Below are 24,085 nucleotides of genomic sequence, written 5' to 3'. Positions count from 1 at the left end.
TCCTCTGACCCTCCCCCACCCTCCCACCCAAGGATTCTCAATCGCACCTTGAGTGATTTCCTCTTGAGAATAGGCTCTGTTCTCCATACCATAGCTCTGCTTCATGAGCTGAGGTTGACAAAAAGCATCTTCCACTGGGTAATCCATGGGGTTCCGTTGCTTTGTAAGCAGGTAAAACTCAGGGGCCACATAAGCCAAGAGGAAAACCCAGCCATTGGCAACCAAGGCTGTGCTCAAGATGGTGTCATCCCATTCGGGACCAGGGGTAGGAATCAAGAGCAAAGTAATCCATGCCACCCAGATGACAATGGAGAAGAACATGGTGAGGCAGAGGTGGGCCCCATGTCTCTTCCAGCCACTGAAGGATCCACAGAAGGTGAAGAAGGATGTGAGGAAGGTCAGCGCCATCAAGAAAAGGACGTAGATAAGCAACATGATAAAGTCTTCATTTCGACGAGCAACAGAAAGCTCAGAAAAGATGTCGACATTGGTCCTGTTCATGGTGAGGACGACATATTCAATGGCAATGACGTCCTGTACCAGGCTGAAGCCCACGGCTAGACCCAGAATCACCATCCAGGACAGGGGCTGCCTCCCACGGACTAGCTTCATCAAGTTAAAAGCATGAGCCAGGAGGCAAGAGAAGCAAATAGAAAAGAGCACACCAAAGAGGAAGAAGCGTGTGGGCCCTGTGCCCCCATCCAGCTTGATGATGAAGGCGAAGGTGAGGCCAAAGACCCCCAACACTCCCAGGAGGAAGAGAAATTGGGTCGGGAGCATTTTCCGTCTGTTGGAGTCCTGCACCCTACAGATGAGGATCAGGAGAGCGAACATGAAGGCCACTGAGGTCACAGCCCCTGCTGCGGCTATTGTTTCTAGGACGATGCCCCATGCTTCAGACATATCACAAAGTCTCTGGTACCTGGAGTCCAGGTGTGAGCGGCAGCCACTGGGGGGGGTTGTGGTCATTCTGGTCCTACATAAAAACAAAGTTAGGGTTGGGGGTGAGTTTGAACAAACCCAGACACAAGACTGAAAAAGGATTAGGAAAAAATACATGTTCAGCCAATTTTGCCCTTGAACTTGCTACATTAGATAAAGCTACCAACTTTTCCTTTACTTTGAAGCCAGAGGATCCAATGTGCCAAAGAGGTATTTCTTTTTTGTGTGTGATATGGTCAAAATCCATATCACATATGACCTGCCAGAGTTCTTAATATTTCGGTTTTTTCTTTCTTTCTTTCTTTTTTTCCCCAAAGAGGTATTTCAGAGCCTAGTTTCCTCATCTTTAAAATAGGGATAATAATTTGCATCTCATAGGGTTGAGGATCCAAGGTGCCAAAGAGGTATTTCTTTTTTGTGTGTGTGTGATATGGTCAAAAACCATATCACATATGACCTGCCAGAGTTCTTAATATTTTGGGCTAGTGTTTTCTTAGGAATTCATGAACACAGAAATATCTAAGCATAAAGTGAACACAGTCTCAAGTCTTTTTCCATCTTTGGCCCTATTTCAGATATCACTTGTAAGCAACCCATTCTCTCATGGAACAGAGGAGTTACCAGAACTGGAGATTTCTCTGCAGAGACCTAACATTCACTTCTGAGTCCCTGATCCCTCTTCCTTGGCTCTGCTGTCTCATATTGAAAGAGTTTCCCCCTAGCTTTAACACTTACATGGATGGTTTGACTAATTCCCAAAGAATGTGAAAGGAAACTTCCTTACCATAACCAGCTCTAAACTAGCTACCTATAAGGATGGAAGTCCTGGATGAAACAAAAACAGGGGCTAACTCAACAACAACAAAACTATTACTAATACCTAAGACTCATTTCTACTATGAGTCAGAATTTGACTTCTGATCACCTTACATAAATATTAGTTTAATTTCATGTCAACCCTATGAGATGCAAATTATTATCCCTCTTTTATAGATGAAGAAACTGAGGGCCAGGCATGGTGGTTCACACCTGTAACTCCCAGCAACTTGGGAGGCTGAGGCAGGACAATCAAATTCAGGACCAGCCTCAGCAACTTAGAACCTGTTTCAAAAGAAAATATAAAGGGCTGGGAATGTAACTCAGCAGTAAAATATCTCTGGGTTCAATCCCCAGTTACACACATGCACACGCACACACACACACACACATACACAGATTAGGAAACTGATACTTGCTAAACATCAAATATATATATAATTAGATAAATTTTTTTTCCAATGCTGGAGATCAAACCGGGACCTTTGCATACTAAACAAATACTCTACCACGGAGCTATATCCTTGACCCCAGAGATAGATTTGAATCCAAGTTCCCTGGCTCTAGGATCCATGCTCTTATCGACTATAGGTGCTCTCTCTCTCTGATGAGTTCTACAGGATATTAAAATACAATCTGAGGGCTGGGGTTGAGGCTCAGAGGTAGAGCGCTCACCTAGCATGGGTGGGGCACCACATAAAAATAAAATAAAGGTATTGTGTCCACCTACAACTAAAAAATAAATGCTTTAAAAAATTATTTTAAAAAAATGCAATCTGAGCTTCTCTCCCCTACCCACCCCATCTTTCTTTCATTGGATGCCCCATTATGGCCCTGATTTCACTCTTAGACCAGGAAGGCTGAGAGGCCCCAAGTGATAGATGATTCACAAGCAGGTAATCTGCTCACTCACTTGGGATAATCAGGAATTGACTGGGTATGCCTCAGCTTACTTCCCATATATCTGCCCTTAATATCTCAGGAAAAAGCCTTTTTTCTCTGCCCCACAACCTCCTTGTGAATTTGACACCCAGGTGACCCCCATGACATCTAAATCCCAGGGATTCAGGGAACACTAGGAAGCTAAATTAGGGAACTGGAAAGAGAAGGGACTTTCCACATTTCCTCAAAGTTGGTGGCTCTCAAATTTCAGTCAATGTCAGCTAATTCAACATTGCTAGACATAGCTACAACCCCAACAGTTTCTACATAAACTATAAATTTTATCTGAATTATTTTGTTGTATGCTATTTGTGCATGAAGTCTTTCTCTTAGCTTTTCTTTTTCTAGTGTGGGGATTGCTCACTCGTTGGTGAGAAGCTCTAAATGGACCAGGAGAGAAATGGGAACTCATGGGAAAGGGGCACAGGGCCAGGAAGAGAGGACTTGCAGAGGCCTTCCATGGAAAAGCACAGTGAGAGCATCTCCCTTGTCTACTATGAATGCATGAAAGGAAGACTCCTTTGAGGCCAGCAAGGACAAGGAAAGCAACACAGGCCCTGGCATCTCATTCCATCTCTCCACACCCTCTGAGAGTAATCTTAGGGGTGATAATCTAGCAGGAAAGGTATTTCCCTCTTTTCTTTGTTCCTTCACCCTCCTGACTTCCCCTGCCAATCGCCACTTCCCCGCCCCTCAAGGTATTTGCTGTGTGTGGTCAACTAGTTGTTATCATAATTACCTGACAATTACTAAGGACTTTGAACCTCAGGACTCTAAACCTTGACCGAGACTGATGAAGACAAAACAGTGCCGAAAAAGAAGCAGTAAGACAGAGATCCCAGCCCCAGCTTGGACCTACAGGCCCCTCATTCAGCTGTGAGGAGGGAGGTGTGTCTTGGAGCTTCCAGGTTCCAGACCAGAGCCTAACAAGCAATGGGCAGTGGGTGTGGAGAGAAGAGAAAACTGATTTCCCCTAATTCATCTCCACCTTCCCAACCAAGTAAGGAGGATAGAAACAGTCCTAAAATGCCTGGAAAACATTAAGAAAGAAAAATAAATAAATAAATCACTTTGGCACACGCCTGTAATCCCAGCCAAAGGAGAGATGGAGGCAGGAGGATTCCAAGTTCCAGGCCAGACTCAGCAATTTAGTGAGACCCTGTCTCAAAAGATAAAACAAAAAGGATGGAAGATACAACCCAGTGGTAAACACCCCTGGGTTCAATCCCCAGGACCAAACCAGTACAAAAAAGAAAACAAAAACCCTTTTTAAGGTTTTTATTATTGAACTTTGTATAATAGAGGCCCTGTGTCCAAAACTTGGTTTCAACAATTATCAGTATATGACCAATTTTGCTTCAGCTAATGCCCCATCCCACTCACTAAATTATTTTTTTTAAGAGAGACTGAGAGAGAGAAAGAGAGCGAGCGAGAGAGAGAATTTTAATATTTATTTTTTAGTTTTCGGCGGACACAACCTCTTTGTATGTGGTGCTAAGGATCGAACCCAGGCCGCACGCATGCCAGGCGGGCATGCTACCACTTGAGCCACATCCCCAGCCCTCACTAAATTATTTTTAAGCAAATCCCATATATCATATAATTTTATTCATAAATACTCTACTATGTCTTTCTAAAGAATAAAACTCCTGAGCCACACTTTTAAAAATCAGCAATTTTTTAAATATCAAATATCCAGTTAAATTTTTTTTCTTGGTATTGGGGATGGAAACCAGGTCCTCATGCATGCTAGGCACAAAGCTCTACCATTAACCACCACACCTCCAGACACACAAATGTCTTCTTAAAAATGTCTCAGTAAATATTATTAACCCGAGTGACTGATTTTTTTGCCATTACCATTGTAATTTACCTCCATTAATCCTCATCCACCCCCCTTCCCCAGCCTTATAGGGATTGCTCAACAGGTTGAAAGCATTATAAATACTTTGCATTTAGTCAGAGGAAAATAAAACTGTCCAGGATCATTAACAAGCAAGTCTGTATTGCAAGAGGTTTGTGTACCCAGAGGATGGTGCAGATGAGGAAGAGACACCAGGAAGGTACCAGAGGAGGAGCACAGGGTACTGATCACTTCGTGCTGCCTAAGCCCTTTCAGAATGAGTCAGGGCATGAAAGAAAGGTTAAAAAACAATCAGGGAAAAAAGAAGGAACAAAAGGAAAAGAAGAAGAGGAGGAAGAAAGAAGGAAGGGAGTCACATATTAGGCTCAATCCCAAAGCCTTCTGTCATTCCTTCCTCTTAGGAAAAATGGGTCTCCAGTGTGTGTGGACCAAGTCACATAACCTCTCAGAGCCTCTGCCACTGCTCTGTAAAATAAGGAAAGGAGCACACGCCTTTATTCCCCGAAACTCTGGGGCTAAGGCAGGAGGATTGAAAGTTTGAGGCCAGCTGGGCAACTTAGTGGACCCTGTCTCAAAATAAAAAGGGATGGGGATATAGCTCAGTGTCAGAGTGCCCCTGCATTCAATCTCCAGTATTTAAAAAAAATCATAACGATAGTGGCAATATAATTATGAATAAAAATAATGACAACAACTGCCACATGAGCCTGTCACTATGCCGAGTATGAAGGTTTTAACGTGTATTCTCTCATTTACATGTTTTTACACATACGATCTCATTTAATATTACTACAATCTATTTATATTTAACTCTGACAGATACAGTCATGTGTGTACCGTCACATGAGAAGAACATTCTTTAGAGTAGTCATGATCATAACTCCGTCCTTCACTTTAAATCACTGTCATGGTCTATAAAGTTTTTCTTCTTTCCTTCAGCCTCTCTCCTCCCTCATCCTCTCTCTTAGCACTGGCTTACTGAGAAGTTTCCAAACCTAGTGATTCTATACTTAGTCTTTCTCTCAATTAACTTTTTCTTTTCTTTGTGATACTGGAGATGGACCCCAGGGGTACTCTACCTAATAGGTGACTCCTTTCCTTCCCTCCTCCTCCTCCTTTTCCTCCTCCTATTCTTTTTCCTCCTTTTCCATTGTTTTTTTTTTTTTTAACCTTTCTTCCACTCCCTGACTCATTCCAAAAGGGCTTAAGGCAGCACGAAGTGATCAGTACCCTGTGCTCCTCCTCTGGTACCTTCCTGGTGTCTCTCCCTTATCTGCACCATCCTCTGGGTACACAAACCTCTTGCAATACAGACTTGCTTGTTAATGACCCTGGACAGTTTTATTTTCCTCTGGCTCAGCTACATACCCAGCCCTTTTTAAATTTTATTTTAAGGCAGTGTCTAAGTTGCCCAGCTAGCCTCAAACTTGTGATCCTCCTGCCTCAGCCTCCCCAGTAGCTGGAATCACATGCATATACCACTATACCCTGCTCAATCAACAAATATTTAAGTGTGTAATTTGTGTCAGATACCACACTAAGTGTACAAATCACACAGTATGGCCACTGCCCCTGGAGAGCTAATAGAGTCAGTTGCACTTGTGCACAACTCAGGAGTTATGGGATACAGAGAATGCTGAACACACATGAAAAATAGGGACCCCTTCTACCTAATTGGGGACAAGGTGGGAGTGGCAGGCAGTTTGAGAAAAGAGACTGGAAGAAAAGACATGAGAGATGAACAGAGAATGGCAGATGTGTTCATGAAGGTAGAAGAGAAAGGGCTTCAGGAATGGAGGAATCCAGGATAACTCCTAGACTTCTGGCTTAGGCAGCTGCTAAATTTAGCTTTGCTGGATCTTAGGTTAATAAATAATAAATCTTAAATTAATAAATAAATTTACTCAAAGTCATTCATTGCTTCATTCAGTCCTCACTGAATTACTATTTGGCCCCCATTTTACAGTTGAGGAAACTGATGCACAAAGAAATTAAATAATTTGCACAAGATTATGTGGCTCTTGCTGGTTGCGGTGGCACACATCTGTAATCCCAGTGGCTCAGGAGGCTGATGCAGGCTCATTGAGAGTTCAAACCCAGCCTCAGCAACGTAGCAAGGCCCTAAGCAACTCAGCGAGACACTGTTTCTAAATAAAATATTTAAAAAGGGCTGGGGATGTGGCTCAGTGGTTAAGCACCCCTGGGTTAAATCCTGGTTAAAAAAAAAAAAAAACTGTGGCTCTTAAAACAATGCAAATCTTCTAAGATTGTTTTCTCCCTGGGATCATCTACAGCCTTCTCCTACAAGGTCATGCTCTTGCCTCTGACCATGAATTATTCTCTTAACAAGAAAGACCCTTTCCCTCTTGTTCACAGTCCATTTGCCAAATTTCTTCAAAATTTGACCCAAAATCTAACCTCTATAATGAGGTTTTAAAATTGTCAATATTAATCCTATCTCATTCTAAATTTGTAGGTCTTGTCATAGTTTTTATAACTAAGTGTTTTTAGGCCCTGATGTTTTTCCATATATATGGTATATATTAACATTATCACCAGTGCTGACCAGCCTGTCAGATAACAAGCTTCATAAGGAAATCAAGCAGATCTTCTGTTTGTTGGTATCAATCTCACCATGTACTCTACATGGCAGTTGCTGAGAAAATATTTTGGACTAAGACTGACAGCTGAATATTTACCCAAAGCAAGTTATTTATTAGCAAGTGTGAGTAATAGGGAGTAAAAATTTTTGAAGATGAATACGTGCTGATGCAAATCCTCATATTTTTATCCAGGTTGAGTTATGCTAAGGGAGGAGTCCCTCAAGAAATCTCTCTGCCCTTAGCAGGATTACAGGAAAAGGAAAGTATTCATAGGAAAATCTCTAGGCTCCCCTGTTACGGGTAGCCAGCCCAATTGTGATGACATAAAAGTGAGGCATCATAGCAAAATCTCATGAATAGCATCTTACTAACATCATGACTTGAGTTTCTAGGTAGTTACTGGGAGAAAAAAATCATCACAGCACTATAGTTCAAAACAAGTGTAACAATAATGTTCGTACTAATTTCTGCACTTTTCCTCCTACTCTAAACAGCACATGTAAATTTTAGATTAATATGAATATAAAATAAATATCGGAAATCTTTTTTTTTTCAGTTAAGATACTGAGTGAAGCTTCCAAATCTCTTTGGCCCAGAATTCTGAGAAATCAAATTTCCAGAAAACAGATAGAGAATAAAATAAAGTTCTCTACTGATTTTATATCTCAAAATTCTTAAAGATTTCTTCCTTCAAATAGTTTACTTCAATATATAAGGACAAAATATTTATGTTGGATTCAAGAGTCCAAAGTTAAGCTTTTCATATCTTCCTACCAGCCTGACTTCTAAACCTTCTGAATGGCACTCCCATCTATTTGTTGCCTGGTAGATCTAAAAACACAATATATACTGTCTAATGGGGGAGACAATGGGGAAAAACAGACTACATGGCCTAAAATTAGATGACCACAGAAAGCAAGTATTATTACAGTAATGAAATGGTGACTTATTTTGAAAAGACTAAATTAAACTATTATTTCTACAAGAACATCACCCAAAGCAAAGGAATCGAGAAAGGTTGAAAGTTAAAAAAAAAAAAAAGAAATGAAAAAGAATTACTAATAGATAATGCTTATTTAAGAGGTATTATGAGTCAAACATAGTTAAATAGCTGGCTTACAGTAAAAGAATTAAGCAAGAGTTGAGATTTTAATATCACACAAAGTTGAGGTAAGGGAAAAAGGCATTATATGTACCCCAAAGCTTGCTTCAAAATAATTAGTGATGCTCCACATTGAAGATAAAACTGTCATAAACTTTCATGTACCAAATACAGCACCAAAATACTTAAAACAAGGATTACTGATATAGAAGGAGAAACCAGAAGAAATACTTAATTATAGAATATTTCTTTGTCAGTCTTTGGTGGATTAAATACACAAAATTGATCTTTTCTTTTTTTTTCCATACTGGGGACTGAAACTGGGGGCACTTCTACCACTGTGCAATAACCCCTCCTTTTTATTTTTTATTATGTTTCAGGGTCTCACTAAGTTGCTCCAACTAGCCTCAAACTTGCGACCTTCCTGCTTCAGCCTCCCAAATAGCTACAATTCTAAGTGTGTTAGATTTCCATTATTAATCATATAATTCAGATCCTCTGTATCAGTAATAAGCAAGCATTTTCTGTAAAGGGCCAGTAAGTAGTTCAGGCTTTGTAAGCCATATATTTGTAGCATGAAAACAGTAATAAATGTATGAGCATTGAGGTTTTCCTATAAAATTTTATTCACAAAAAGAAGTTGTGGGCTATATTTGGTCCATGGACTATATTTTGCCACCCCTGCTCTATACGATCACTTCTACTTAAGTGGTCATTTGGGGGGATGATTACACTCCCCGAAACACACACAAAAAAAAGCATATTTTAGAACACAAAGAAAAATCTGAGGACTGGGGTTGTGGCTCAGTGGTAGAGCGCAAGGTGCTGGGTTCGATCCTCAGCACCACATAAAAATAAATAAAATAAAGGTATTGTGTCCAACTACAACTAAAAAATAAATATTTTTTTTAAAAAAGAAAAATCTGAAATTCTAAAATAAGAAAAGTATAGATTACATATTCTGGCCACAATGCCATAGAAATAGGACTAAAAGTAGAAACAAATGCACTGAAATACTCTGAAAGTCAAAGACTCCCTCAAGAAAAACTGCTGTCCTGTTTACTGTGTATTATACCTTCACATCATTTCCTCAGCTCAATCTTGTGAATTTTTACATAGCAGTAGATCCAGAATGAGAAGAATAAGAATTGCAGTCAAAATTCTTCTTCAAAATCTTATCTTCAGTTACCACTAAGGAACAGAATATTAAAAAGTAGATTCCAAACAAGACATGTGCAGACAGAGGGGCTAGAATCTTAATGCAGGAAAGGCACTTGGGGCCTCCCTGAGACCTCCCCCTCCAACCCCCAGGAGGTTGTCTGATGACAGTTACATGATCCTGCTGAGCAGAAAGAAGAAATCAAGTTCCCTGACGCCAAATTGAGAGCTCTTGGGAAACCACACAGTTCTGCTCATTCCATCGGGCCTTTGGAGCCCTGCCCTCTCCATACTTTTGAGGGAGCAAATTCTCAGCACCTGTTTCCACCCTCTCTCCCCTTCATTCTTACATTTCCTAATAGTAGCCAGCATCCAAAGATGACCTCACCCTCATCCCTCCCATGGTCCCCAGGCCATCCCGTCTGAAGTGGCTAAAAGAATTCCTCCTCAGGAATAAGCCCACTGCAGTGGCTGATTGCGATGAACCCTTCAACAGGTGCATCATTTACAAAAGCCTCTTCAGAGAAATCAGCCTGGAAAGGAAGGAATGGAAAGAAAGTCCTTCAACCTCCTTGATCCTGAGCAGACTTTGGCCATTTGCTACCCTTCTTCCCATGGATATTTTAAGAGATATCTTGAACCACATTTAAGCCATTCCCAGGGGCTACTTAGTTGTTGAAAGGTGGGTGGTTACTGCCTTTTCGTTTTCCATCTGCTGGGTATTCCGGAGCCACTCCAGGGACTAGGGATGGAGAGGGACTAGGAAGGAGGTGGGGCGGGTTGGGGGGTAGGCATGGCAGGAAGAGGGAGATGGTGACAGCTGCTTCCTCCCGAAAGGAGAGTATGCTGTGGAATCCAATATAGAGAAAAGGGGTGGCTTCTAGATCTATTTCCCCAAAATAGAAGAGTACGTTGTAGTGGAAGAATAAAATTAATGGAAACTTTTCAGTATCTCAATCAAGTAGTAACGGTCATCATCTCCTCCTTCCTACACCCTCCCCCAATTTTCCTAGACCCTCTCCACCCTAGTCCCTTCCCTAACTTTAACATTTTTCTCTCTTTCTTCTCTTGCCCCAAATTGATCCCAGGGTTGCTCACCTCTTTTCTGACAAGAGTTCAGCCTATTCGGAGTTTGTAGAATGTGTCTAAGCAGAAACTATTACCCTGGTGATCTTTTTGCTCTCCGCCTCTATCTTAGCATGGGAAACCCAGAAAACAAATTCTGAGTTGAGTTAAACTAGAGGAATCCCCCTTTCTTTCGGATTAGTTATTTCCTCATAGTCAGCTGTAGTCCATCACCAGGATTCCTGGCCTCCTCTAGGCCACCCCTCCCAACGCCTACTCTCCGGTAATGATTTAAATCTGGAGGTCCCGCGCTCTCTGAGCTCCACGCGCCTCACTTACCCTAGTGTCTAGGTTTTGGCGGTGAACTTGGCGCCCTCCTCGCGCGTAAGAGAGAAGCACGCGGGCCCCTCGGTGCTGGACGAGTCAGTCCTTGGGCAGTGATCCCGCCCTCGGCTAGCTGAGCAGTTATAAAGGCTGCCGTCGCGGGAGGGAGGGAGCGGTGAGCAAGGGGGTGAGCAGAGGGCAGGGGCGGGGAGGGTCAGGGGGAGAGGACACGCCTATTCCAGTTCCAAGGCACTTGGTGCTGTTATGAAAATAAAGTCACCGTGCCAGGGAATGAACCAAAGGATTCCTGACGTCAGAAGCACAGTCACTCCTGAAATGGTTGGGAGGGGGCGGAGGGGAAGGAACGCGGCGGGACCCACCTCGCGCAGCGCAGCGCAGCGCATCAGACTGCTCCAAGACTTGCGCTCAGGCTACTCCCGGAGCACCGGATGATAGAGCGGCCACGGAGGACTGCTCCTTACAGGCCCTACAGGTTGTCACCTCCTGGAGGAAACCACACCCGCCTTCCCCGCTGGCACTCCAGCCCCACAAGGGCAAGGACCTGCAGGCTAGATCCTAGCAGCTCCCTTGTTAATTTCAATGGAACAAGCCTGCACTTTCCCTTAGCTTAGCTTTTCTCTCCACCCTCTCACCCCACCAGCGCGGGATGGAAAGCCAGACTGAAGGAAAAAGAGATGACCACCCTCCAGGGACTCCAAGCAAAGCGAGATAAAGGTCCAGGAAGATTTCTTCACTGGGTCCAGTTCAACAAGGACACTTGTCAAAACTTGTGACCAGATGCTGGACGCTGTGCCGCACACATAAACCCAGCATCTCCGGAGACTGAAACCAGAGGATCGCAAAAGGGCAGCCTCGGCAACTTAATTTTGAGACCCTGCCTCAAAATATAAAATTTTTTAAAGGGGTGAGAGGTGTCGAGAAAGTAGCTCAGTGGTTGATCACCTCTGGGTTCAATCCCCAGTACCAAAAGAAACTGTGTTCAGATAACATGGGTTAGTGCCTGGGGCTGAGAGATCACTATCTCTTTAAAACTTTCCTTGTTACCTCCCCTAAAGCTTGACAATGCAGGCTGATGGGAATGGAGACACCTGATAAAATTATGGAATAAAGGAATTTGTCTTTGTTGCTTGGTTCCCCCTCCCTCTGCTACCCACTCCTCTTTTACTATCAAGCCAATCCTACTGAAACTTGCCTTTGTTGACTTGTCAAACAATCCTGGAGTAACTGCCCCTCTGTGTCAGGGCTGGGCAAGGTTCTACACCACTGCTTTGGGGAAAGGAGGCCTGAGACTGTGCTTTTAAGGTGGTAGTCAGCAGATCTAGTAAACTAACCTGTATTAATCTGCATATGAATTAATGGGGGAAGGCCTAGGGCCACTCAGATTTCTTCTCCCTTCTATCCCCTTCCCTAAATTTCCTAAATCTAAAGTCCTTTCAAAATGTGACTATGAGCTTAGTGGGTACACAAGATCCTGGGTTCAATCTCCAGCACCAAAACAAAACAAAAAATGTGAGTCTTTGGAGACCATGATTCCCCTTTGTTAGATTTTATTTCACTCCCAAGAAACCACAACCAATACCTTGGGTCTTGGAACACTTCCCTTGAGGGTGCAGGCCAGGAATCTCCAAGCTCACCATCTCCACTGCTAGGGCTTCCAGGGATGTAAGTGGCAGAGGGGTCACTGAGATGTTGGTGGGACTAGAAAGGGCAGTGCATTTTAGTGTGTACCATCCATGAAGTCAGGGCTTCTCTCAAGACTTCAGCTTTCTCATTTGTTAGAGAAGGAAGTTGAACTAGATCACCATTGTACAATAGAACTATAATTCAAGCCACAAATCCAAGCCACACATATAATGTTATTTTTTAGCAGCCATATTAAAAAGATTTTTAAAGGGATTTGATTCTAATTATACATTTTATTTAACCCAATAGACCACAAATAGGATTGTTTCAACATGTAATCAATTTTTTAAATATTATTGAGCTATTTTATATTGTTTTGTCAAACTACATCCTCAAGAACCCAGTGAGTATTTTATACTCACCGCACATTGTCACTTTGGACCAGCACATGTTAAGGACTTAAAAGCCATATGAGGCTGGCTAGTGGCTACAACTCTGATCAGCACAGAGCTGGTTGTCTCTGGGATCTCTTCCAGCTCTGGCATTTTAGGATCTGAATCACCATATCCACAGTGAGGTTCAGGACATCAAGCAAAAGACATCAAGTCTGAGGAGGAAACAAAAGCAGAGGGGACATGATTTCTTCTCCCTCCATACACCCCCTTCTCAGGACAAGAATCTTGGGAAACCTAATGAGAGTGTGGTGAGTGTGTTTTATTTATCCTGTTCTTTATTCTCTGTGTGATGTCTAACTGGCTGGTCTAGGGGTTGCAAGAGAAAGATGGTGTGGGGATGCTTGTTCACCATCCTTCACTTTGCTATTGACTGTGACCTGGTTCTTTTAGCACTCTCTCTCCTACCCTCCTTTGAACTTCATTTTTTCTTCGTTTCTCTTTACAGGTGCATCAGCCCAGCTCAAAGCCTGGATGAGAGTCAGGCCAGTGAGCATCCAGAACACAGAGTTCAGGAGAGGTGTGAAGCACCTCTCTGTGAGGAGTAACCTTCAATTCTGAAGCCTGGGTTCCTTGCCTGCCTCTCCTGGTCCTAGCCCTGTACCTGAGTTCATAGATCGTGATGTCTGGGAGGTAAGAAAGATAAAGGGAGAGTGGCATAACTGAGTGATTCTGAGATGCTTCTAAGGGGGAAAGGGAAGGAATCAGTAGATGGGATAGTTCATTTCCTGAGTCTGTTGTCTGCTAAAAGTTGAGGGTCTTCTATGGTTTGCAAATGGTTTGAGTGTGTGTCCCCCAAGGGTCCTTGTGTTGGAAACTTCATCTCCAGTGTGACATGTTAGGAGATGGTGAAACCTTTAATAGATAGGGCTGCTGGGCTGTGTGGCAGAATACCCCTGGGTTCAATCCCAAGTACCACACACACACAAAAAAAGAGGTATAGCCAAGTGGGAAGTCACTGGGGACCCTGCCCTTGGAAAGGATTAAGGGTTATTACAAAAGAAGTCCTGGCCCCTCCCTTTCTCTGCTTTCTGACTCCAGATGAGACTGCTTGCTCCTGCACAGGTGCTCACACTATTACAATCAGCCATGAGGGGATACAGCCCAGGGCATGAGGCCCTCATCAGAGTCTGCAGTATGCTGTTTGGACTTTAAACCTCCAGAAATGGGAGCTAAATAAACTTCTTTTCTTTATAATGTTAGACTGTAGCCAGTAGTGGTGATGCACACCTGTAATCCCAGCTACTCAAAAGGCTAAATCAGGAGGATCACAAGTTAGAGACCTGGAAGGGAAACCTGATGAAGCCTGTCTCAAAATAAAGATAAATAAAAGCTGAGGATATAGCTCAGTGGTAAAGCCCCCTTAGGTTCAATCCTAGTACCCAAAATAAAAAATAATAATTATATGTATACAATTGTACATACATGTGTGCACATCTATAAAATACCTGCATCAGGTATTTGGTTATAGTGCCAGAAAGCTAATTCAGGGCCCTTGGAAATCAATGGAAGAAATATTATGAAGGGAGTCTGGAGACCCATGCTTCATCCAAATCTAGCTGTCTTCCTTTGAATGTTACCTGGTGATGGTAGCATGGGTGAGCAACGCAGAAGGGACGCTCACCTGACTGGAAACGAGGAGAGGAGAAGAGAGAGCCCACAACAAAGGTGCCTTGTTCCCCCGAACAGAGAGGCTGCTCTGACACTAGAGTGGCCCTTCACTCTGCTGTAAGGCCAGCTAGGGATTCTCGGGTTCTATGAGGATGGTCCTGGCTCTGCCCCAATCTGGGGGCACCAGATCCCAGTCCTTGCTGACACTTCCCTTACCAATGTCCCACCAAATATGGCTACCACGGCCCCTCTCAAGCTCAGAAACTCAGACAGCTCTACCAATATCTTCACCTGACCTCATTACTAATGCTACCCTAGGATGGGGGACGCAGAACCTCAGGCCTTGGGCTCTCCTTTTTCTCCCTTTACTTCTTCATTAGGAGATAGGCGGAAGGTGCCACCTATCTCCCTCCCTGACCTCAATGAACTCTCATTTAAGAAGCACCTGAGTCAGAAGAAGAACACAGAGGAATTGTCTCCTCAGGTTTTTACTCTTTTGGAACTACCAATGTCAGGGAACCACAGCCCCCACTAGGTTCCTGCTAATATGGCTCTTCCATACTAAACAACATAAGTATTTAAGAGCCAACTATGCACTGAGCATTATAGAAAATGTCACAGAAGAATGAGACAGACCCTACTTGGTCTCCATCCCCGAAAATAAATTTTCATGTATATTCAGTCATCTGCATCTATGGATGATCTTCTATATCAAAAGAAATTGCCTTAAGGAGCTCAGACTGGCAGACAGAAGGACAATAATCAAGGAAAAGCCAACATGTTGTGTTAGAGGAACACATAAGGACCACAGCCAACCAAACCATAGTAAAGATTCATTGCAGAGTTCAGGGTAAATCCCACAAAGGAAGGACGGACTAAAGGATGAGGATGAGTTTTACATATGGAGAAGGGAAGAGGGGTGAGGAACAGGAAGGGTATTTAAGGCAGAAGGAGCAGAATGTGCAAAGGCACAGAAGCAGGAGATAGCTCTGGACATTGATAAAGTGTGAGAGCTAAGTGTGGACCATAGGAGATGATGCTCGATGAGTGGGTAGTGGCCAACTTGACTTTGTAGTCCCAGACTCATCTTAGAGGCAGATGGGCATTGAAAGCCTGAAGCAGGGGACTATTGTGATGTAATATGCAAGATGATGAGCCACTCCAGTGGCCCTAAATCCACTGGAGTTCCTTTATAAAAAGAGGGCACAGGTGTAGTGGTGCACACTTGTAATTCCATCTACTCAGGAGACTGAGGCAGGAAGATTGCAAGTTCAAGCCAGCTTTGGCAACTTAGCGAGGCCCTATCTCAAAATTTTTAAAAAAGGGGTAGGGAGAGGGGCTGAAAATATAGTTCAATGATAGAGCATCCTTGGATTCAATCCCCAGTTCTGATAAGAAGAGGACACAGAGATACACAGGCACAGAAGAGACTAACACATGGAGAAGAAGACCCTGTAGAGACAGAGGCAGAAGCTGAAGTTGTACTGCCAAAGCCAAGGAACACCAAAGGACTGAGGGCAACCACCAGAAGCAGACACTTTAAATGCAGACTTCCAGCCTCAAGAACTCAAAGAATATATTTCTGTTGCCTTAGGATTCAGTTTGTTGGGAGGTGCTTTGTTGCAATAGTCCTACGAAGCCAACCTAGGCACTTCTAAAATGTGGACAATGATTGCATGTACTGGCAGGTTATGTAAAATGCTAAAAAGAACCCACCCAGCAGAGCAGGAGTCTCCAGGGTTTAATCTCCAAGTGGCCTTGGTTTCGGCTCCCCACCTCTGCCAGGTGGGAGAGGAGTGGAGTATACAGGGGACAAACAGGCGCAGAGTGAGAGATGACACTTGAAGCTCCGGAATGCAGTCTGCAGGGAACGAACACTTGCGGTCAGCATCCTGGCCAGCCACCAACTCTGCCTCTCTCAAGCCTTTTCCTTATCAGGCTATTTAAAAAATTCTCTGGTTACAGCTGGGACTTTCTTGCCTTTTCTGGGACTGACTTTAAGACATGCTTATTCCCAGGGTCTTCATTCCAAGGAAAGTGATGAACCAAAACCTCCATAGTTTTGGTTCCAAGAGGAACTCCAGCCAGCCCAAGGCTGAGAATCCCATAAAGTGCTCAGACTGGTTAAGTGACATGAAACCCAATGCAGCTGCAGGATTCTCCTCTTCCCACTCCTCAGGACAAAATAACGCACCCAATTATCAACCCGACTTCTTCTCTCTCCATCTCTCTGAGGCTGTGCTCGGCCTCATCTCTGCCTCATTCCTGATCAGTCCCCACAAACTAGCCTATTCTCCTTGTTCATGCCTGAGCTAGAGGCAGTATATTGAAATGAATTTGAGCCTTGGGGTTAGGAAGAACTGGCCTGGATCCTACTTAATGACTCAGTCAATGGCCTGTTTCTTTATCCAAAAAAAGGGGCATTCATAATACTCAATTAACAGGGTTGTGGGGCATCAAGTACAATTACATCTAGCCCATAGGGGATCTTCAGAAATATTCATTTGCTTATTCTTGAATTTCTGGAACTGAAGGCAGGAAGGTAGCTTTTAATTGGGTGTGGGGTGCATACTGGGGGTTGAACCCAGGGTGCTTAACCACTGAGCCACATCCTCGGCCATTTTTTTTTTTTTTTTTTGAGACAGGGTCTCACTAAGGAAGGTAGCTTTTTGAGTCTGTATGCAAAAGACAAGCCATGGAACTGGCAAAATTGCCTTTCAGTGCCCTACCCTTGTCAAGGCCTCTCCCTCACGTCTATACCCAAACAACCCTAGACCATGACGTGGCTCAGCTCAAAAATAAATAAACAAACCTATTCATCTCATTCACACTAAATCCGGAAGCACTAAAAGACTGAAAGAATTGCTGGTTGCTCCTCCTGGGAATATTTTCTATTTTCTATTAAAAGAAGAGCCTGGCACAGTGGCACACACCTATAATCCCAGCAACTCAGGAGACTTAGGCAGGAGGATCACAAGTTCAAAGCCAACCTTAGCAACTTAGTAAGACCCTGTCTCAAAATAAAAAATAAATAAATTAAAGGACTGGGGATGTGGTTCAGTGATTAAGTGCCCGAGGGTTCAATCCTCAATACAAAAAAAAAAAAAAAGAAAAGAAAAAAAGAGCCAACTGATTCTACTGAGCAGTATTATAGCAATGAACTATAGATGCACACAGCAATAAGGATTACCCTCGAAAAGGACTGAACAACAGAATACAAAAGTACATTCTGTAGGCTTCCGGTTATTGAGCAGGCAAAACTAATCTATGATGACAGAAAGCAGGTCAATGGTTGTCTGGGGGGGCAGTGGTGGGGCTGAGAGTTTTCTGCAAAGGGACACAAGGAACCTCCTCAAGGTGATGGACGCATTCTATACCTTCATTGGGGTGGCTGTTACATAGCTGTTTGCATTTGTCAAAACTCGACAAATTCTTCTTTAAATTAACCTATTTTTTAAGTTAAAAATAAAAGATATGGACTACCAGCTTTGGTGCCACCAACACAAAAGTGCAAGATGCAGTTTTAAAGACAGAAAAACCTAAACATAAAATTTCTGGGACATATTAAAGGCTATGGGAATTGGTTGTAGGGAGACTGCTTGAACCTGGGATGATCTCATAAAATATTATCACCTGCTACTTTTCCAAAAGAATTATAGAAGTGCTTTATCACAGGTTTTCCTTCTTATTTACAGACAAGTCACTGGTACCAGTATGACTGCACGGGTAAATTGGAATCCTTTCCTGGTGAAGCAGGAGTTTAGTGGCACATCATATATTAAGGTGTAGAAATTGTTTTTCTTTTTCTTTTTTCTTTTTTGTTTATTTATTTATTTTTAAATTTTGAGAGAGGGTCTCTCTAAGTTGCCCATCCTGGCCTCAAACTTACAATCCTCCTACCTGGGCCTCCTGTTGCTGGGATTACGGTGTGCGCCACCATGCCAGACTAAGGTGTAAAGATTAACATGAATATACCAGTCACTAGAGAATTCTGGAATAAATCATCATTTATTCAAAGAGGAAATATTCCAGAAGAGTACAAATGATGTTCTCTATCTATATTTATTTTCTGCAGCACCATCTTCTACATGTTTGAAGAAAGAGGTTTTTTTCCCCCACAATTTTCCACAGGTAATGATCCATTTAGATCCTCATCTAGAATTACAAATTCCTTCCTCTGCCTTCAAGCAAATAAAATAAGGTGATCAGAATGGGACATTTCTACTTACAAGGACTAGCAAGCTTCAGAGTCTCAAAAAGTCAGGGAACACCTTTACTTCTAAAACTGCTTTCCAATAAACCTGCTTCCCAAGCACCCAGATCTTCCCAGATCCCTAAAGGGATGAATGCCAATCTTTGGAAGAAAAGTAACTTGTCCAAAATTTATAGTAAAACCAAGAAAAGGATTCCTACTATAAGAAGTTCAGTTAATTCTCTCCTGAAATATTTGACTTTCCAATACAGACTGTCCTGAGGTTGTTAAATATAGCGTATTCTTCAATATAGGCTCCATCATGAATTCTTGAGTTATCAAGAGAAGTAAAAAAAAAAAAAAAGGCACCAGAAGAATAAAGAGAACCAAATATCAACTGAAGGCCTACTGTGTGCTGGCTCCCACAGGGTGTGGGATGAGAGTCTTTAATCTGTTTTTCAGTCTCTAGGCCACATCTGAGTCTGGTTCTGTCCTTGTCCCAGAGATGGCCCAGTGGCATCAGAGGACATTGGATACTGTCAGATTAACTGGATAATTTCAAGGAAAACACAGACCCAAACCAAAGTGAAACTCCTGTGTAGACTGTGAGCTAATGTCCAAGGTCCTGTCTATCAGCGACACCCAGCCGAGGGGGAGTGCCTAAACCCCCCCACCCCCCCCCGCAGCCTGTGGCAGGTGGGCAGCAGAACAAGGCTGCTACAGGGCTCTCATTCACCTGCTAGTCATTTCCTTGTTTCTTTTATACTGCTCTAAACCACAACTGCTGGAAACATATTTTCAAGAAGCCGATAGGTGTGGCTTTGGGAGTGATCCGTGTAAATAGGCACCAACAAAGGTGAGTATTGACAAAAGAAGACATCGGGAGGGGAAGCAGGAGACCAAGCTGCCTTCTCTTGCTAAAGATGAAGGCCCCAAGTATTTCCAGGCATGATTATTTGGTTTCCCATAACTTAGGAATGTCCTACAACCTCTGAGAAAGAACTTTAGAATTGAGAGCTGTGGGAATTTTATTTTCCCAGTACAGAGAAGGATGGCTGTCTTCCCACAAAATAATAATACTGTGTGTGTGTGTGCACGCGCTCGCAGAAAGAAAGATAATGCTTCATAGTATTCAAAAGACTTCTCTACATTTTGTCCTGTGTAATTCTTACAACAACTACAATGTCAATACAACTGTGTATAGCAAAACCCTGGACTTGGCTAAGCATGAATAGCAATCACTGTGCATTCTTTAGCTGGCTAGGTGACCTTAGACCACCTACCCAACCTCCTATGACTCAGTTTCCTTATCTATAAAATAGAAACAATAATTCCTGCCTTGCTTTTTAAACAGATTGGTAAATATATTGAGGAGAAGAGGCTGAAGGGAACACTTAGCATAGGGTCTGACCCATTATATGATGTCAATGAACAGTAGCATCAGGCAGGAATAAGCTAACCAGTGGGAGAACTCAAGTTCAGAAAGACCAAGTAACGTGTCTTAGGTTTCAGATCTGCTTCACTGGGAAGCCAAGACTAGAACCCAGGTCTCCAGATTCCTGTTCCAGGCATCCAGCCACTATAGCTTCCTATATCCTCACTTCATTACCTATCTAAGGATCACATTTGACATTGCAAACTCCTTTTTATTTTATTCTGTATTATTTTCTCCTGCCCACCAAAATAGGAAAAATCTTTGTAGATGTTCTCAGAGACCCTGTAGTACATACAGGGTCTCCTAACCCGGGCTATGGGCTGGACTGTGTCCCTACTAAAATTCATATGTTGAAGCCCCAAGTCTCCCTGTGGTGATATTGGAAGGTGGGGCCTCTGGGAGGTGATGAGGGTCAGAAGAGGTCACAACAGCAGGATCCTCACCATGGCATTAGTGTCCTTGTAAGAAGACACCCTGGGAAACTTGCTCCTTCTGTCTTCCCTCTCACAAAAAGGAAGAGGCCCTGTGCATACACAGCAAGGCAGCAGCTGTCTACAGGCCAGGAAGCATCGTCTCCAGAACCCAACCACACTGGCACCCTGATCTAGGACTTCTAGTCCTCAGTACAGTGAGAAAATAAGTCTCACTCGATTCATGGTATTTTGTTATTGCAGCTCCCGCAGACTAAGACACCTGGAGTCCACCACCCCAACATTCACACACAAAAACTAGAATCCAAAGATGAGCCTCAAGTTGAGAAACCCTTTCCATTGCTTTCAGGAATTGGGTGCAATTTTCTTTAGAAAACGTGTCCTCAGCTTTCATCATGTTCTCAAAGGAATCCACGGAGGGAACAAAGGTTAGAACCACTGTTAATCTATCGCCCTTCACATCTGTACTTGCCAGTGTAGGTGAAATTTCCCTTAAGAGTCATACTTGGCTCCTAATAATAAAAGGATGCCCCACGAGTAACAAAAGGGGTATGGTGGTCATACCCAATAAAGGGCTAAGAAAGACAGTGTTGGTCCAGGGGAATAGATAGCCCTTGATTGTGGTATTTTATTTGAAGTCTCTTTGCTTACTAAACAAAAATAAATCTACACCTTTAGATGGTGTTTTTTTTTCCTCACACTAAAATACATCATGGGATAATCATCAAAAGGAATGGTTTCTTTTTAACCGCTTTACTTCATTTTTTATCTTTCATCTTTAGAGAAGTAGTTGTTACTCTATTTATTTTTTACAGACAAGGAAACTGAGACTTCAAGAGGTAAATAACCATTAGAAAGAGGTGCAGTATCCACCCAGCACAGCACAGCCCCTACTTCCAGACCCAAACCTGATCTATCCTCGGCACCCTTTGAGGTTCTCTGGCTGTGCATGTGGCTGACTATGCTGTGACATTAGAGGATGTGCCCTCTGCCACCTTTACCCCAGAGGACTCTGTGGCCTCCCTTCAGGCCTCGCCCTGCTGAGCTCATCTGCAGCTGGTGTTGCCTTGAGGCCTCTCTAGTCACACACAGTCTGCTTTTCAACTGTTAGGTTTGGCAGAGGCTGCAGCTCCTCCCTTCCTTTCTTTCTCAAGTGAAAATCATTGCCAAATTGACTTCTCTGGTTCCAGACTGGCATCTCTTAGGGAATGTCTCCACTCATGGCTTGTTTTCCATCATTGGAGTTTGGTGTTATTATTGTATTTCTGCACATGCTAAGCATGCAGAACAAAACTATCAAACAGCACATCTTTTTTTTTAAGTCTTTTTAAAATGGAGACCATTATGCTAAGTGAAATAAGTCAAACTCAGAAACTCAAAGGTCAAATATTTTCTCTCCTATGCAGTAGCTAGAGTGAAATAAAGGAAATGGAAAGGGAAAGATAGAATAATATAAAGAACAAATCAAATATATACCAATAGACAAGTAAAGGAAGTTGAGTAGAGGAAGGAGAATGGTAGAGGGAAGGGAAGATGGGAGGGGAAACAGGAAAAGAAAAACAGGAGGATCATGAATTGAAATCAATTTCCATGCATATGAGTTTGTCAGGATGAACCCAACTACTACTATGTATAATCATAAAGCTCTAATTTTAAAAAATGGTGCATCTTTACTGAATATTGATGAATGACTTGGTCTCATTTCTGAGGTTCCAGCTCACATGTAATTCTCAAGGGCTTCTAGCAGGCAAGACCTCTGCAGTCTAAAACAAGCTGGGAAGGAGTATCTCTGGGTGCTGGACCTCTGGCCCCCTCCGCCTCCTGGTCCACTAACTAACTCCACGACTGTTATAATGTGCTTCTTTGTGATTTTCTTTTTCATGCCAATAACTCCTATTGAGCATCTTCAGATCCCAGGAGAGAGCTACTGGGGAATAAACCCAGGGGTGCTTCACCCTGTAGCTACATCCCAGAAATTTTAATATTTTATTTCAAGACAGGGTCTCACTAAATTGCTTAGGGTCTTGCTAAATTACCAAGGCTGACCTCGAACTTGCCATCTTCCTGACTCAGCCTCCCAAGTCACTGGGATTATAGGCATGTGTCACAGTGCCCAGCCATGTTACTTGCTTTAGATTCATTATCTGAATAAATCTTCCCCTGGCAGGAAAAAGGTGATAGACATATTCATGGGAAGTTTTTGTTTGTTCCTTTGTTTTCCTTTGAGGCACTGGGGATTAGACCCAGAGCTTCACACATGCTAGGCAAGCACAGAGGCCATGGCAAGGCTTATAAGACAGACAAGGTTTAATAGCTTCACCCCAGGAATTCTCATGGAAACTGAAGACCTACTTCACTGTCAATATAAAAGTATTAGAAAGACAGATGGCAGAAGAAAAGGTGTGGTTTGGCTTAGTTCAGGTGCATTAAAGTTGTCTTCCTGTGGGACCTTGAATTATGCTGTCAGGTGTTCACCTGCTCTACTCCTGCAAGACTTCTGTTTCAGAAGCCTCATTAATTGGTTTCGTTCCATGCAGTGGTGTGTATTAAGCAACTGTGTGTGCAGGGCATTGTGCTAATCTGACAATGCAAAGGTCTCTGCACCTCAAAGCCTCCTGGACTCCTAAAACCATGCAAAGTTAATGTCTTGACATTTTTCAGAAGAGAAGCTGCATATCTGAGATGTTCAATGTTACTTCAACTGACTAGAGGTTTAGAATGATCACTTTACAAATTTAAGTTTTAAGTCCACAGATGTTAAAGACACTTTGAAAAAGAATGAACATAAACCCAGCATGGTGGCGCATGCCTATAATCCCAGCAACTCAGAAGGCTGAGGCAGGAGGATTGCAAGTTCAAAGCCAGCCCCAGCAACTCAGAAAGGCCCTAAGCAACTTAGCAAGAACCAGTCTCAAAATAAAAAATAGAAGGGACTAGGGATATGACTCAGTGGTTAAGTACCCCTGGTTCAATCCCTGGTACCAAAAAAAAAAGAAAGAAAAAGAAAAAACAAATGAACATAAAAACCTAATTTATAAATGCATGCAAAAAAAACCCTAATTTATAAATGCATGCAAAAAAAAAAAAGTTCTCTCTTTCTGTTACAATCTATCAGAGAGGCATGCCAAGTTGGTTTGGAAAGGAAGGAAACCCCTATCACCTTTACTTTTTCCTCTGGTCCCATCTGGCCATTCCCCTGGGAGTGGTTGGCTGCACTAAGCACTTGGCCAAATAAAAAGGCCCAGGAAATAACCAATCTCTGGTTTCTCCTTGTCCATTTGGTGTTCACTTAGTGTTACTCCTTAAAAGTCAACTATGTAGTTTGTTTCCTTGGCTGAATTTGCCCTAAGTGAAGAAAATTATCAAGATAAACAATTTTAACCATACACACACATGCATATATGCATATATGTAATTTAGGATAACAGGCATCTGGCTTAGCCACCTGGCTCATTCATGCATGCACCCAGTCAACATTCATTATCCTACCAGGACCTATGCTCT

General features: G+C 42.8%; 1 protein-coding gene across 1 annotated transcript in view; it reads right to left on the bottom strand.

Annotated features, from left to right (window-relative positions):
• Gprc5a (G protein-coupled receptor class C group 5 member A) overlaps window positions 1-24,085 on the bottom strand; it is a 44,720-nt gene that overhangs the window by 3,379 nt on the left and 17,256 nt on the right. The window contains exons 3-4 of the mRNA XM_015498180.2: window positions 10,832-10,921; window positions 48-976 (exon numbers count right to left, since the gene is read on the bottom strand). Of these exons, the coding sequence (XP_015353666.1) occupies window positions 48-969 (922 nt within the window). The 5' untranslated portion in view covers window positions 970-976; window positions 10,832-10,921. The remainder of the gene's footprint in view (window positions 1-47; window positions 977-10,831; window positions 10,922-24,085) is intronic.

The sequence above is a fragment of the Marmota marmota genome, unplaced genomic scaffold (genome assembly GCF_001458135.2).
Source record: "Marmota marmota marmota unplaced genomic scaffold, marMar, whole genome shotgun sequence".
NCBI classification, from domain to species: Eukaryota; Metazoa; Chordata; class Mammalia; order Rodentia; family Sciuridae; genus Marmota; species Marmota marmota.
This window is presented reverse-complemented; position numbering and strand designations above follow the sequence as displayed.